Source organism: Liolophura sinensis, chromosome 10 (assembly GCF_032854445.1).
Source record: "Liolophura sinensis isolate JHLJ2023 chromosome 10, CUHK_Ljap_v2, whole genome shotgun sequence".
Lineage (NCBI taxonomy): Eukaryota > Metazoa > Mollusca > Polyplacophora > Chitonida > Chitonidae > Liolophura > Liolophura sinensis.
The window spans coordinates 13,100,865-13,118,004 of NC_088304.1; the positions used below are offsets into that span (position 1 = coordinate 13,100,865).

Here is a 17,140-nt window from a genome sequence, read left to right on the forward strand (position 1 = left end):
CAGAAGTAAGTATTTTTTTTAACTATGTAATGCTTTCTTGACACGTGAAAATAACGATCTGTTGAACCTTTCAGTCCTACTATGCATATGCAGGTCGGGTACGTTTATATCGGGAAATATAATACAAAAGAGACTATACCGGGGCAAAAAATTGATCATCCAAAATCCAATTAAATTTTATTTTTATATAAGAGTCCAAATAATTAACTTTCAAAAGGTATCAATAGTTCGTAACATTTATAATTTATTTATTTATTTGATTGGTGTTTTACGCCGTACTCAGGAATATTTCACTTATACGACGACGGCAAGCATTATGATGGGAGGAAACCGGGCAGAGCCTCCGCAGGTTGCTGGAAGACCTTACCACGTACGGCCAGAGAGTAAGCCAGCATAAACAAGGCTGCAATGGTGAGAGGCTCGTGAGTCATTACGTTGCGCTAGCGCGCTAACCAACTGAGCCACGAAGGCCCCGTAACATTTATAAGGGGTGTCACTTTTTTATTAACTTTAGAATCATATTAGCACTGTAAACAGTACCGGTACGAGTCTGATATTTTCTGACTGGCCATGATTTGACATTATCTTGATACGTGTAAATAGAGGAAATTAGATTTGATAAGCAAGCATATATTTTTAAAGCAAAAATCTCCGGCACTGCTGCTTTAACGATAACTCACTGCTGTTAACTGAAAAGGACATTCCCGGAGATCAAGAAGTTAAATGGTCATAAATGTGACAACGACATTTACAACAATGTGACTAATTGTAAACCAATGACGTCTAATAAACTGTTATTATAACAGACAATACAGCAAGTAATACAAGAGCAGAACTGCAAATATGTTGACAAATGGCCAAACGTACCCAATGAAATCCAGCGTCTTGTTAATTTACATCTCTTCATTTTTCACCTAGTTATGCGTAGGTCATTTTACATTTTTCCCACTATTACACTGTGTCATCGCTGTTTTGGTTTTATTCTCCATCCTACATAAAGTCTTCTGTATTCCATGTCAAGCAAGCCTATATAGAGCCGTCTAAACTGAGGACAGCGACACTTTTTGGTACATGCTGGCTTGTTGACTACATGTCGATTTCGACAATATGAAATAATGTGAAGATACAAACGTCACCTTACTGAAAACACCATACTGACCACTGTCAAGACGTGGTCTGTTTCCGTTATTGAGTTTAACAGGAATTATAAAACGCTGATCTCTGATAATTATTTCATAAATAGTACTATTCGCAACCTACTTTTCAATTCTTTCCCGCGCAACCCTGTTTGACGTGTTTCTGTTTTTGTTTTGTTTTGTTTTGTTTTGTTTTCTTCAAAACGCTTATATTGGCGAACAGAACATATTGTGAACCATATACGACATTTTATATCGTACATTTGTGTTGTACGTTACATTGCCGTATCATTGTCCTGTACGTGCGATTATCGAACATGTCGTGCAACTGGGTCTATTCCCAGTTTCACAAAGCGGCTTACGACATTTTTTCATCTTACATTTGTCGTACGATATTTTGTACCTCACTATTACCGCACCATTGTAATACATGTCCGAATATTGTACATGCACGACATCTTTGTGAAAGTGGACCCTGTATCGTACCACCGAGGCGTAAAGCGTAAAAGGTCTCACAAGCTTTCGATCCACTTGCCGGGGTCACACCACTTTATTTCATGTAATATAAATGGTATACAGTGGAATGTTTAGATATATTTATAGGAGCCAGTCTGATATGTTTACCCGACATTATTACACCACATTAAAATAACGTGAGATAACGTGGTTACGTGTAAACACTGGCTATTATATATCTACTAGTTCCACTGTATACTATCATGTATATTATTTACAAGAATACCACACCACTTTGGACAAACAAATTGGAAATTTATGAATTTTACACCAAAAAAGATATAATTAGGAGCATTTATATGATTAGAAATACCCAAATACTAGAATTATAAATCCTCGAACCATATTGCTGGCCGCGATCGTATATGTGAAAAATTCGTGAGTATGGCATACAACACCGATCAAATAAAAAAGTAAATCAACTTAACTGCTAGTACAAACTTCTTCCTGGATCGACGGACCAGTCAGCTTTGCGGATTCAAACATCTGGCATCCTTCAGAACATCACTGACCAAAGGTGTCTAATTTTGCAGATGTTGTATGGCAGCTTGATGGAACTTTCTAGCCCCTAAACAAACATTTTTTCATCAGTTTTCAACTTGTTGATATGTTTGTGTCATCACCAGCACTGATAGCAAAATAATGGAGAATATCCAACCAACTGATGAGCAACAATTAATAACCAGACAATGGAGAATATCAAACCAACTGGTGAGCAATAATTAATAACCAGACAATGGAGAATATCAAACCAACTGATCAGCAACAAATCCAACCAACTAATGAGCAACAATTAATAACCAGACAATGGAGAATATCAAAACCAACTGACGAACAACAATTAATAACCAGACAATGGAGAATATCCAACCAACTGATGAGCAACATTAATAACCAGACAATGGAGAATATCCAACCAACTGACGAGCAACTATTAATAACCAGACAATGGAGAATATCCAACCAACTGATGAGCAACAATTAATAACCAGACAATGGAAAATATCAAACCAACTGACGAGCAACATTAATAACCAGACAATGGAGAATATCAAACCAACTGATGAGCAACATTAATAACCAGACAGTGGAGAATATCCAACCAACTGATGAGCAACAATTAATAAGCAGACAATGGAGAATATCAAAGCAACTGATGAGCAACAATTAACAACCAGACAATGGAGAATATCAAACCAACCTGATGAGCAACAATTAACAACCAGACAATGGAGAATATCAAACCAACTGATGAGCAATAATTAATAACCAGACAATGGAGAATATCCAACCAACTGATGAGCAAAAATTAATAACCAGACAATCGAGAATATCCAACCGACTGACGAGCAACAATTAATAACCAGACAGTGGAGAATATCCAACCAAATGACGAGCAACAATTAATAACCAGACAATGGAGAATATCCAACCAACTGATGAGCAACAATTAATAACTAGACAATTAATAACTAGACAATGGAGAATACATAGACAAGGGTGTGATTCAGAGGAATGCAATGGACATGTGATGACAGGCAATTCAAAATACACAGACAATGTATTGTGGTAAACAATGGAGAATGAAAAAATGGAACTGACACAAGGTAATAGACAATGGAGAATAAACGACAAAGAATGATGCAATTGAGACGAGGTGATATACAATGGAGAATAAGCAGCAAAGATAATAAAAGATATTCTGTGATAGTGGAGAACACACACAGACAAGAATATAAACTAAAAGTATATGACAGACAATGGAGAATGAACAACAAAGACTGCAATCAACACAAGGTGACAGACAATGGAGAATAAACAGAGAATGCAAATGACAAATTCAATGGAGAATAAAGAACAAAGAATAGAACGGACAAGGGATGATAAATAAAGGAGATTAAATGTAAAAGAGTTGCAACGGGATGATAGGTAATTAAGAATAAATTTTATTTATTTATTTGATTGGTGTTCTACGCCGTACTCAAGAATATTTCACTTATACGATGGCGGTCATCATTATGGTGGGAGGAAACCGGGCAGAGCCCGGAGGAAACCCACGACCATCCTTCCCACTTACGATCGGAGAGGAAGCCAGCATGAGCTGGACTTGAACTCACGGCGACCGCATTGGTGAGAGACTCCTGGATCATTATGCTGTGCTAGCGCGCTAAGCAACTGAGCCACGGAGGCCCCAATTAAGAATAAAAGGCACAGAACGGGATGAACATAAGGTGATATAAACTGACGGCCAAAAGAAACTTTACCGCTCATAAACTGAAATTTAACAAACGTTTTCAGCGAATTCGGTCTGCTTAACCCAGTAAAAATCTGGGTCCAAGCATATTCCCATATGGGGAAAGCTATATGTAAGCCCATACCAATCCGTTGCAACGGAAAGAGAAAAGTTCTAAAACAGTGTGACCCGTGGATGGGCCGAAACCGCAAAGTCAAGTAGTATATAAAACGTTAAAGCCAATACGTCAGACTTGCACAGTGTTTAAAAACCACCGTAGTGATGCCACGACTGACTTCAGAACAATGCGAGAGGGCCCTGGGTATGGTGGCTATGAGAGCAACTCATGCTAACATTGAAAGAACTTTTGGCTATTCTCATGTAACCGTTACAAATCTGATGCAGTGTTACAAGCAGACAGGATGGACCTCAGACAGGCCAAAAACAGACAGACCTAGGGTAACCACGCCCAAGGGGGACCGGTACTTGCACGCTTTGCATCTTGCGAAATCACTTCTTGACTCTGACGGCATCATCGCTGAGTGCGTTAGGTCAGCGGCTCAGTCGGCAGACAGTATAAAGGAGACTCCGGGATCGCGGGATCACGGAGTTCGGGCTTATCGACCATTCAGAGGGCAGTTATTGGCGGCCCAGCATCGTCGTCAGAGGATGAGGTGGACCGTAATTGCATGACGTTGGCTGCGACGCGATTGACAACGGGTCGTCTTCACAGATGAAAGCCGCTTCTGTCTGCTTAGAGCTGATGGAAGACGGCGTGTTTATCGTCGAAGAGGCGAAAGAACGGCCTTCGCTTGCGTTCAGAAGGTGGTACCGTGTGGTGGTGGGTGAGTGATGGTATGAGGAGGGATTTGTGGGACAGGAACGGGACGCCACTGGTCATCATCGATGAGAACTTAACAGCTCGGCGTTACGTGGATGACATTTTACGTCGATTGCTTTGCCCTTTCTTCGCCAGCATTCACGTGGTGTCCTTTACCAGCATGACAACGCCAGTGTCAATACAGCTCGAGTCAGCAGAACTTCCTTGACGCCAACGACGTCAACGTCTTACCATGGTCTGCACGTTCCCCGGACATGTCTCCCATAGAGCACCTCTGGGACGCCCTGGATCGCCGCTTAATACAATGAGCACAACTTCCATCTTACCGGCAAGAACTGGCACAGGCTCGTGACGAAGAATGGCATCGTATTCCACATGACCTGATCAGACGAGTGACTTTCTCTATGCGTCAGAGAATTTTTTGCATGCATTGAAGGAAAGGGTGACCACACACTGTACTGATGAGGCGACTTTATCAAACTGAACAACTTTTTGCTTACCCGATTGGTCATCAAACTGAAATGTCAATTTTTATTACCCCAACCCCCAGTTGGGCACGTGATGGCTATATGGGCTGCTATACATTTCCTTACTTTGGACGTCGATGACCTAAACATAGTTTGTTTTCAATACATTACATTTCCAGCATCTGCTGTTTTGCGTGATTACCAATTTGGGCCATTAAATCTATGGTAAGTTTGTTTTGGCCATCAGTTTATAATGAAGTATTAACAACAAAGAATGCAATGGACGTGGGGAGATAATGGATCATAAAAATCGAAGAATATAACTGACTTGAAGTGATGGCTAGACTATGAAGCAAAAAAAATGCAATTGGCTTGGTGACGTACAACGCAAAATGTAGAATACACAGGCAAAGACGTACCTGACATGATGTGGTTGACAATGGAGAATAAGTAAAGATGTTTTTTGATAGGGTGTAATAGGCAATGGCGAACAAACAGACAAAGATGTAATTGACAGGCTGTGATAGACAATGGAGAATAAAGAATGATGTAATTGACAGGGTGCAATAGACAATGACAGGCTGTGATAGACAATGGCGAATTAACAGACAAAGATGTAATTGACAGGCTGTGATTGACTATGGAGAATAAAGAATGATGTAATTGACAGGGTGTAATAGACAATGACAGGCTGTGATAGACAATGGCGAATAAACAGAGAAAGATGTAATTGACAGGGTGTGATAGACAATGGAGAATAAAGAAAAATGTAATCGACAGGGTGTGATAGACAATGGAGAATAAACAGAACAGAATATGTGTGAGTGCTAGGCAATGGAGAATACACAGGCAAAGATGTAATCAACAGCATGTGATAGACAATGGAGAATAAACCACACCATGGTGTTATAGACAATGGAAAATAAACAACACCATGGTGTTACAGACAATGGAGAATAAACAACACCATGATGTTGTAGACAATGGAGAATAAACAACACCATGGTGTTCTAGACAATGGAGAATAAACAACACCATGATGCTATAGGCAATGGAGAATAGACAACACCATGGTGTTATAGACAATGGAGAATAAACAACACCATGATCTTATAAACAACGGAGAATAAACAACACCGTGAGGTGATAGATAAAAGGAGATAAAACAAAGAAGGCAATGGATGTAAGATAACAGACTACAGAGAATACAAGGCAAAGAATGCAACGGACATAATCTTGATAACTGGCATCCGTATTGATTTTTCAGCCACACAGGGTAATATCTAGCCCCCTCTTCCCCTGCAGGGACGTTTTTTTTTTTGTACCTTAGAGGCAAAATTATTGGAAAAGTTTTAATATTTCTAAAAATAGTGGAAATACATAGGACTGGGATCAATGTATTTTAAATAAAGTAGTTAGACACTTGACAAAGATAGTGGCAAGAAGGTCAAAAGCTAGTGTAAACTTTCACATTTGCGTGGTGCATGATGCCTCAATTATTATAATATTAACATTGAATCCACATCATGCGGCTAGTTAGTGAAGAACTTTCCCATTGATTGATCTACAAATATGCACACCACACTGGTGGATTTTGATTTTGATTGGTGTTTTATGCCGTACCCAAGAATATTTCACTTATATGACAGCTGCCAGCATTACGGTAGGCGGAAACCGGGCAGAACCCAGGGAAACCTCACCACCATCCTCAGGTTACTAGTAGACTTCCCCACCGACAGCCAGAAAGGAAGCCAGCATGAGCTGGACTTGAACTCACAGGGACTGCACTGTTGAGAGAAACACCAGGGTCATTGTGCTGTTCTGACATTATAACCACAGCTGCCACGCAGACCCCACACTGGTGGAAAATATGTGGTCTTCCAAAAGGCCACGTGAAATATCACTAAAAAACGGATTCTGTTCAAGGCTGGAATTGAACCTGCATCTCGTGTTCCAGAGATTGAAGTGCAAGCACCTTAACCCTTTGACCCAATCAAGTCTTCATTCCATTGCACACCCATAACAAGGTTCCACCCTTTCCGGACATTCCACAAAATAAAGGGTCTGTGACAGTTTTTTCAGCATGTTGATATTTGAAAGACAATGAGACGAAAGACGCTTCTTTTTTGCTTTGACAAACTTTAATGCCAGTTCTACAATGTATCATTTAATAGTACATACATGAAAAGCACTGCTCTGCTCTCAACAATCGCATATACAATCACTGCCTTTGGTAGCCTCATGAAAAAAAACATTAACACAGTGGTCTCTGGCCAACAGATTTGACGTCTTAAGTGTTGGCTGTTTCAACCTAAACTTAAGGCTTTAACGGCGATGAAGCAAACAGTTGTCTCCCTTCTGATATGAGCTTCACACAATAACTACACAATCATATGATCACTCAGCGGAATTCTTCAAAAACCAGTCAAATTATTCAGAGGGAAATCTATAAGCAATCGTCTCTGATGTTGGCGTACAACTGCACTGCGAAGTCGAGGTACGTAGTGAAGCAAAATAAGGAACTCAGACGCTTAAAAGGCAGTTTCTTATTTCACGTGGGATTATTCTAATTTCTAACCAACAACTCTGCCACATCAGCTACCCCAAGAGAAATGTACAACTGTCACTGGAGGCAGAGGTTCATAGCTATACACAGAAACAAAAATGATATCATTAAGCAACATCAACAACAGCATCAGTGCTGATTTCAGTAACACATACAGGTGTAATTAATAATGAATTAGCATTGAGATCATAATAAAGTTTGTAGAACAAAGCCGTTGCAGCACTGCACCAGGTGCAATTACCATGGCGACATATCTCTTAACTACATGTTGCCATGGAAAGTACGTCAGGCGCAATTTGCGACTGCTTTGTAAAACAGGACCCAGGTATTCTGCATCACACCAGACCTCTTGTGTACAAAGTGATTTTCAGCTAAGCATAGACTTGGTGCTCACTCAAGTTACTAACATGTACTGAAAGATTTGATGTTAATCTATAAATTGGATAACAGCTTTAACATTGAGTTTACCCTAAAGTGAAAAAAGGGCAGCTTTGTGGTCAACAGAGCTACCCCAAATTATCGACAAACTGACATTTATCTTGTATTGTACCAGGACAACACATGGCAAGAGAGTCGAGGAATTGCCTAGGGCTATGGGTATGTGTGAATCAACACAGAATATCAAACACACATGACCACAGTGAGCACAGAAGGTTCCGGGAAACAAGACATCGGTCAACAAGGTACTAGTGTGATAATGTCATGACAAATGCTGTATCATGAAGATATATGTAAGATGTTGTGTAATACAGGTGCTGAGCTTTAGAAAAGCGAGAACATACGAGAAATGTTTGGATTTTCTAGTGTACAGTAATATATGCCTCAGAGGTACTGGCATGTCTTGACAGCCAAGTTCTTCATGTCTATAGGAGAAATGTTTGGATTTTCTACTGTACAGTAATATATACCTCAGAGGTACTGGCATGTCTTGACTGCCAAGTTCTTCACTTCTACAGGAGAAATGTTTGGATTTTCTAGGGTACAGTAATATATACCTCAGAGTTACTGGCATGTCTTGACTGCCAAGTTCTTCATGTCTATAGGAAAAATGTTTCGATTTTCTAGTGTACAGTAATATATGCCTCAGAGGTACTGGCATGTCTTGACCGCCAAGTTCTTCACTTCTACAGGAGAAATGTTTGGATTTTCTAGTGTACAGTAATATATACCTCAGAGTTACTGGCATGTCTTGACTGCCAAGTTCTTCATGTCTACAGGAAAAATGTTTGGATTTTCTAGTGTACAGTAATATATACCTCAGAGTTACTGGCATGTCTTGACAGCCAAGTTCTTCATGTCTATAGGAGAAATGTTTGGATTTTCTAGTGTACAGTAATATATACCTCAGAGTTACTGGCATGTCTTGACCGCCAAGTTCTTCACTTCTACAGGAGAAATGTTTGGATTTTCTAGTAAAATTCTCTAAGAACATACAGTAAAATTATTTACCTCAGAGGTACCGGCATGTCTCTAATTGCCAATTTCTTCATTTTAAATAACAGACATAAGAAGTTTTTGTTTCACAATCGAGCCTTTACGAATGCACATTACATGAAGAATAAAAGAGTTGCAGCTAAGTTTAGCAACGACATGAGTAAGCCTTGGAATCTGACAACAGAGGAGTCAAACAAGTACATTATTTAATGTGAAGCACAAATGGGAACCTTTTCAATCTGAAGTTATTCAGGTCCAAGCTGTGTAGGCTACCTTTACATTGACGATTTGTGACCAAACTGGTCACTCATTTCTCCTCTATTACAATGGAACAATTGTCCGTACAGCTTGGACCCGAGTTGCCATTGTGTAGGAAGCAGTACCTCCTTCTACACCACTTGGTTTGCACTAAACACAAAGACAAGGTTAACCATCATGGATTCAGACTAGAAAAGTTCAGGGCAGACCGAGATATTTCAGACTGTTGTGATTTAAACCAGCCCTTAATGGAACAGTAAACCTACATGAGCATGTTTAGACAAGAACCTATAATTGATGTACTTGTAAGCACTGGCAAAGTTTCAAGAAACACAGCAATTGCTACCGATAAAATAGATTTTGACGTGCAGACAGACCTCATCAAAATAGTTTGAAATTCTCAGAAAAAAAGGGAAAAAAAAAAAAGTACTCACAAAAAAATAATGAAGTACTACATTTAGTGTTTTCACAACAAGTTAGAAGTTCTTCTAAATTTTGCTCCAAGTTTGACATAAAACAAAGTTTTATCGCGTTTTCTGAAAGTAGAGGTATAGGTCCAATATTTGAGCAACAGGATAGGCGCTCACCATTCATTAAAATCTTAGTTAGCAACCTTAAGCCAATGTCACTGCTTACGGCAACATCAAATGTTCATGCGCAACGTTTTCTCAAACACACTCATGTTCAAACTTTTAAATAAAAGCACTAAAATCGACTGTTGACATGTTATGAAGCAAAAAGTCACGCGCATCAAGGTAAAAATTTGGTTTTAATATCTTTGAAGGGATGAAGCTAAATAAAAAAAAAAAACAAAGAACAGAAAATTCTAGGCCTTTGGAATGAAAAAGCACATGTCACACATCACACTGGTAACCTGGGATCAGCCAGAAAGTTGCCCCAATAAAAGATAAATTTAAATCTCAGGTAAATACCCATACAAAGAGTTGTTTGCATGTGTTTAGTCTTGCTTTCTGATCCATGCAAACGACTATGTTTTGCATCATAAGATGGGAGCTTTCTGAATTAAAGAGCCACTGAAAGGAAACAAAACATTTGTGCATTACTTGGACGACAAATCACACATCATTATTTGTAGTCGAGTCTAAGCTTGTAAACATAAGTTAATTAAGTGAATAATGTTTACCTTTATATCATTATAGGATCGATGGCAACAGTTTACTCAGGATGTGTCAGAAGTTGTACTTCATGAACAAAATTAAGCCATCACAAGAAGCCCATAAAATATAAAAACAAATTTTAAATTTTCAGCAGATAGTGTTGTTTTGGTAAATCTTGTCAGTGACCCTTGCTAGCTCTGCACCCAGCCCCATATAAGGTTACAGTGCACATATATGTATTTAACAATGTGATTTTAAATAGGATTGTGTTCTTCAAAGAACAGATAAAGAGGTGTTGAACATGTGGATCCACTTTAAAAACCCATGACATGTAAAACCCATGACCTTGTGAAATTCACGACATCATGTAAAACCCATGACCTTGTGAAATCCTTGACGTCATGTAAAACCCATGACCTTGTGAAATTCACAACATCATGTAAAACCCATGACCTTGTGAAATCCTTGACGTCATGTAAAACCCATGATCTTGTGAAATTCACATCATCACGTAAAACCCATGACTTTGTGAAATCCAAGATGTCATGCAAAACCTACGACCTTGAACTTGGTGAAATCCATGACATATGAAATCCACCAATGATCATAATACATGCATCACCATGCCATGCATTGTTAAACTGTGAAAAGGGGATTTTGGAGGGCCTTGAAGTGGATAGACAGTTAAAATGCGTGGAAAAAAAAAAAAACACATATGGGTAAAATATACATGTAGCCAATAAAACATGCATATAAGTATTAAAGAGCAAGATTACATCACTGACTACTGATATACGTTCAGATTTGTAGGTTGGAATAATAAAGCCTTGTATATCATGAATAAGCTTCCAAAGAGAGATGAAGAGTGGTGTGAAATAAATACCATGGTTAGCAAAATAAAGTCAATAGGCCAGATAGCGGAGTCATAGCATCATTTTGTCACAAATAGCACATTTCATGGTTTCACCTCAAGGTTGACCTTAGTGATAAAGGTAACGTGCATGTAAATGTCCAAAAATAAAAGACAGAGCAAAACACGTCGGTAAATTTTTGTTCCATTTACTGATTTTATAGTGCCCAATCGTCATGCACACGTCAATAAATGTGCTGATAACAATACTGACTTCTTTCTTTTCAAAAAACCTATAAAATAAAAAAAAAAAAAAAGAGCGCGACAGAACATTCTGTATGCCTTAGGTATCAATCCACAATTAGCAGTGTTCATGGTCGATATATCCTGACCATGAATCCATTATGGATGTCATCCAGAGTCTTTTGCACACCTCCTTTTCAGCGGGCATTACTTCAACTTATCACGCAAGAGTATAATAGCGATTTAATTTGAGAGAACTGCCAAATCATGTTCTAGCTCTTAGCGAAAAATATATATAATTGAGCTACACGGAAAAGTATATGTATCTTTTTTCTTTTTCTTACATCAACACAGATTGTAAGATGATGATTTTTAATGTATGGGCCAACCCTTCTGTATGGCAGAAAGTAATACTTTTGGGATTACGAGTGTCAATTTAAACAATATATCATAAATATAAAAAAAAAAAAAAATTAAGAATAATAATGTACATATACAGTTAATAACAGGAGATTGCACTCAAAAGGAAATAACAAGATATGAGAGTATAAATTCGAATTGGAATTTTCTTCTTTTTCAACAACTGAAACTGAAACAACAATAATAATAATCAAACATTTTATCACAAAGTTGACAAATTCTTTATAACCTTTTCAAGTAATCTGAACACAAAATTATAAATACACTAAAAGAGAGAAGACATTCAGGTTTGACAAGATCATACTAATGCTATTTTTGTTATTTAACACTGTTTCAGACAAAACTAGCCAGAAGAAATGAAAAGAGAAAAACAATGTCTTAAGAACAGAAATGAATTTCAAAAAGCAATTTCTGTTTTTTTAAAGGAAATATCAATGTGTAGTTCCCCTAGCATATAAATAATGCTAAACACCCTTCATCTGCCCGAAATCATGCGTTGGACGAACAAAAAATTAGAAAATACTTTGGATTTTGAAACATACTGCAGGATGGTGAGGACAGCAAGGTGTATTTTACCTTAACGCTCAGAGACAGCTTTGGGGAACCAGATGTTGCCAGTGACTGGCTCTGTGAAATTACAAACTTCTCACAGAATATGTTAAAACAAGTATGCCACCAATATATATGTCATCCTTTCGGCATTCAACCATTCTCAGCATTTGTTCCGCAGTTTGACATGCAGCATCAAAGAATACGAACTTACATGTACACTGGTATTTCTAAACTTTTCAGATGTTTCAATCTCTATTTATACGGTGGATATAAAATCAGAGATGATTTAAACTTGTCCTTAGTTGTAACCAGAGAGAAAGTTTCATAACTTTGTGTGGAACTTGGGGCAGCTCAATCTCCCGAGTTCCAATTATTAAAACACAAAGACATCGAACATTCTTCCAACACAAGACAAAAAAGTTCCTTTTTGTAAAAAAAAAAAAGAAAAAGAAAAAGCCATCACAAATGAAACGATAAAAAATGATTTCAATACAGTATACATGTTCTGCAGTACTTATAACAGCTGGCTGGTACATTTTTGCTACAAGACCTTTATACATTTCTAAAAAGGTCTGACTGGTATGTTGGCGAGAATTGACTGGTACATTTCAGTGGGAGGCAGCAGCAGCGAACGGCTGGTTGTCTAAGTAGAGCTCAGGTAGTAAGTTCAATCTTAAGGCCCCGTCGGCACGCATCAAGCTGAAGCAGCTGTTACAAACGCGAGCGGGGTCCTTCAGCTGCTGCTGCGGAATCGGGACATAGTTATTCGAGCAGTCGCTGCAAAAAATTTTGCCACAATTTCTGTAATTAAAAAAAAAAACAAAGCAAATTTTGAGAAACTGAAACCCAAGCTAAACGCTGTATTTCATCTGGCGTATATTTGGCCAGGAATAACGTGGTCTGGAATAATGCGGCCTGCAAATAATGTGGCCTGGAATAATGCATTCTCAGAAGCACATAATGGCACTAAAATGATACTTTCTGATGCAAACACTTTAGTTCTTCTAACAAGAGATTACAGGGATGAAACAGACACTGGGATGACACTGAGATTAATGAAATTGCATAAAAAGCTCTTATGAGGCCGTATAAGGTGAATAAATCAATCAAAATCCAGCCAAATGTGTGATCTGAGCACGCAAAATTGATACGATGCATGAAAAAGCTGGCTTTTTGAAGTTTGGAACTTAAAGGTCACAAAATGAATATCCACAGAAGGACAGAATGATTGAGGCAAACAGTTACAAGAATTCCCCGTGACCAAATTTGGTCCTAAAGGTAAAAATTGTACAGTTAAACAGTCATGGTAACAATTGCAATATTACGTTACATTTCTTCCACTACGCCCAAAATGGATCATTTCTGATTGGCACTGTACCTGCAGTGATGTTTCCTTTTGGCCATCCAGAAAGCGCCTTCGCAGCCAGCACAGTGCGTCACGGCATGATCAGGGATCCACATCGTCATGTTGGAATCTTTCTCATCCACCTGCTCCCAGCTCACATCCGACGCCGCGTTGCTGTAGTTCCCCAGGGAGTGGAATTCACTGCCTCCTGAGTCAGGCATGCACATCTGCAACACAGCCAAGGAGAAATTGATCAGTGAGTGTTGGAACAGTAAATTGTCTGATTTCTTGACTGCCATTTGTTTAATTGTCGTTCCCTATCCACAAGTCAAAGAGCAAGATTATGGTTTGAAGCAAAATTGACTGTTTGTGGTCTAAACTGAAGTTAAGAACTTTGTATGAGCAGCACCAGGTTTATGCAATCAACACACCAAAAAATCGATCCGCACAAATCCAATCAAATTTTTGGTATGATTTTACAATAATTACCTTTCACAAAACATCTGGATGATCTGTGCATAAGTTACCATTCCAAATCACTATTAAAGTTTGTTATATCGACAATGCCGGTCACTCCACTTTTTTCAAAATTTAGGATCATTTTAACACTATAAACAGTACAAGTATAAGTCTGATATTCTCTGGAAATAATTTGAGCTTTTCTAACAAACAGAAAAATTTGTTCTGATTAGCAAATGTAGATTTTTTGCCCTCAATCTCTCATATAAACCTATAAACAGTTTGGCTGAGAATAGGTTTATGGAAAAAATAAATAAATGAATGTATTTCTTTTTCTTTATATATATACATCCTATCTCTCTTGTCCTTTCTGCTTAGGTTTGGCACTTTCAAGAGTCATACCTTAAAGGAGAGTATCTCCTTTAAAGGAGAGTAACTCGCAGAAATGTCAAAACTGTCATAAATGCAAACCCATGACAAGGCACTCTCTCACCAATAGACCAATCAACTGTCCACGCTTCTAAATTATCTTTACCCAATCAGGATATTATACACAATAGAAGATCCATCATCTTCCACCATGACGTCAAAAAAAAAAACCCATTCCACAACACAGCTCTGGGGAGTGGAGGATACAACGAAGGTGTAACACTGATGCTGTGGACCTCATAACACTGCCCAGGGTCTCCTTTTGAACTTTTAGGTCATGGGGTGTCAGTTCTTCCATACCCCAAACTTGCAGGGGTGAGGAAAAGTCGAGTAAATAAGTATGATTAAATCACCAGTACAACATTAGGCAACTGCTAACAGCTATTCATCGACTGTTCATCGATTGCACACGTGCACAAGGTATGGGTTTGTGTGTGTTGCAGTATGTGTAACATTTTTCATTTGTGCATTTCAAATTCAAATTGCTGTGATTTAATGGTACCTTCATGTGTATGTATGTCATTACGTCAAATCACATGAATGACAGCATGACCAAAATTAGTGCCCTGACTAGGGAGCTTAGGGAGGGTGATTTTAACCGGCCCATTGTTGACAAGAACATGCAGTTTAATAACAAGAGCCTTTAGGGCTTCTATTATTGAGAAATTAACCCTTCTTTTATTTCTTTGAGGTGGCCTTTGTCTGAAGCAGGATCTTGAGCCATTGTTACACCAAAGATGGACTGTAGCGCAACGTATCAGTTTCTCACGTCACACTATCTTTAATAAGACATCGTCATGATGAGCTGGGAAAGGAACACTTGATGTCCAAAAAATGATGTCAAGGACTTAATACGTCATGTTTCTTGTAACTTTTATCATAAAACGGCCATGTCAAGGTTAATGTAATATAAGTCTACATCATTTAAAAGCAAAGTTACAAAAACTTGATTGACAAAGTTTTTTTTACAAGCGGCTCCAACTGCCGGACGTTAGACAGGTCCCCATTTTTTTTTCTACAACAAGACTGCTGGTAAATCTACGTGTACAGATCCAAACGGCCCTTTGCTGCAGACTGACCAGTTCATCTTTGGCTTCGCTGAAGCCACGGCCAGTGCCATTCTGAACGAGGCCACACTGCTGGAAGGCCATCCTCATCAGCTGTAGCTGTCTCTCCATAGCCTCCATCCTCTGCTGATACTCCATCTCCAACTGCAGCATTCGCACCTGGGCCGGGTCGTTAAACGTCGTCAGTCCGTCCGTGTCCAGGTGCCGGCCCAGTCCGGACATCTGTCGTGTTAGCGGCGAGTCACTCAACTGTAAACACACAAAACAAAGGTCAGAATGTTTGTAAGCGGTTTGATGAAGCAGTTCCTTGAATGCAGTGCTGACACCAAACCCAATATATCAAAAGACGGCGCATAACTCCTCATTAAAGTGATGTGAACTCTTTTCGGTTGGAAGCAATACTCAGTTATGGCCCATGATTAAGATAGCTGTAAGCATGGGGACATCATACGCAAAACCCCATGGGCTATATCACTGAGCACAGGGCTATATAACAGGACTATCGTCCCTTAGATAACATCCGTAAAGCGCTATGCCAATCTCGGTTATGGGTCATAACAGAGTATTGTTTTCCGTAGGCTTTTGCTCTTTGTAACAGAGTTCAGGTAAGCTTAGTATACCTGTACCCCTGAACAAATGAATTCTGACTTATTAACATGTCACAGGTATGTACATGTGCATGTATTTAAAGGGGCAATCTTTTAACCACAGCAACTGTAGAAATGGACAAATGTCATAAATATATTCACAGGGAAGACACATCATCAATTCTAAATCTACATATAGTCCACCCCAACAATAACACTGCAACTGCAAAACAATTGGAGTTGTAGTTACAATTATCTTTGCAATAGACCTAGCGGAATTAGCAAACTGGTTACCACTGCAGCCACAGAAATGGACAAATTTAAAGCAGGATACTTCATCTCTTTATCCGCATCAAACAAAAATTAATATTGTACATGCAAAACAAGCAGAGATATACATGTAGCCTGGCCAGAAATACAAAAAAAATTTACACAGAAATTCTTTTTATTTTTACTTGCACTGAAACTGACACATATTTATGCATATTTTCGCTTGCACAACCCATATCTGTAGCACTGCAAATAAAATCTACTGCTTGATGGACTTTAACAACTCAAAGGGAAAACAACAATCAGTTATGGCCCACAGTCAAAACAGGCATAGTCTAAGGGAAGACAA

General features: G+C 38.7%; 1 protein-coding gene across 1 annotated transcript in view; it reads right to left on the bottom strand.

Moving 5' to 3' along the window:
* Positions 1-11,744: 11,744 nt before the first annotated feature.
* LOC135476281 (myotubularin-related protein 3-like) overlaps positions 11,745-17,140 on the bottom strand; it is a 37,557-nt gene continuing 32,161 nt past the window's right edge. Inside the window, exons 14-16 of the mRNA XM_064756264.1 lie at positions 15,947-16,183; positions 14,013-14,206; positions 11,745-13,435 (exon numbers count right to left, since the gene is read on the bottom strand). Coding sequence (XP_064612334.1) covers positions 13,243-13,435; positions 14,013-14,206; positions 15,947-16,183 — 624 coding nt within the window. The 3' untranslated portion in view covers positions 11,745-13,242. The remainder of the gene's footprint in view (positions 13,436-14,012; positions 14,207-15,946; positions 16,184-17,140) is intronic.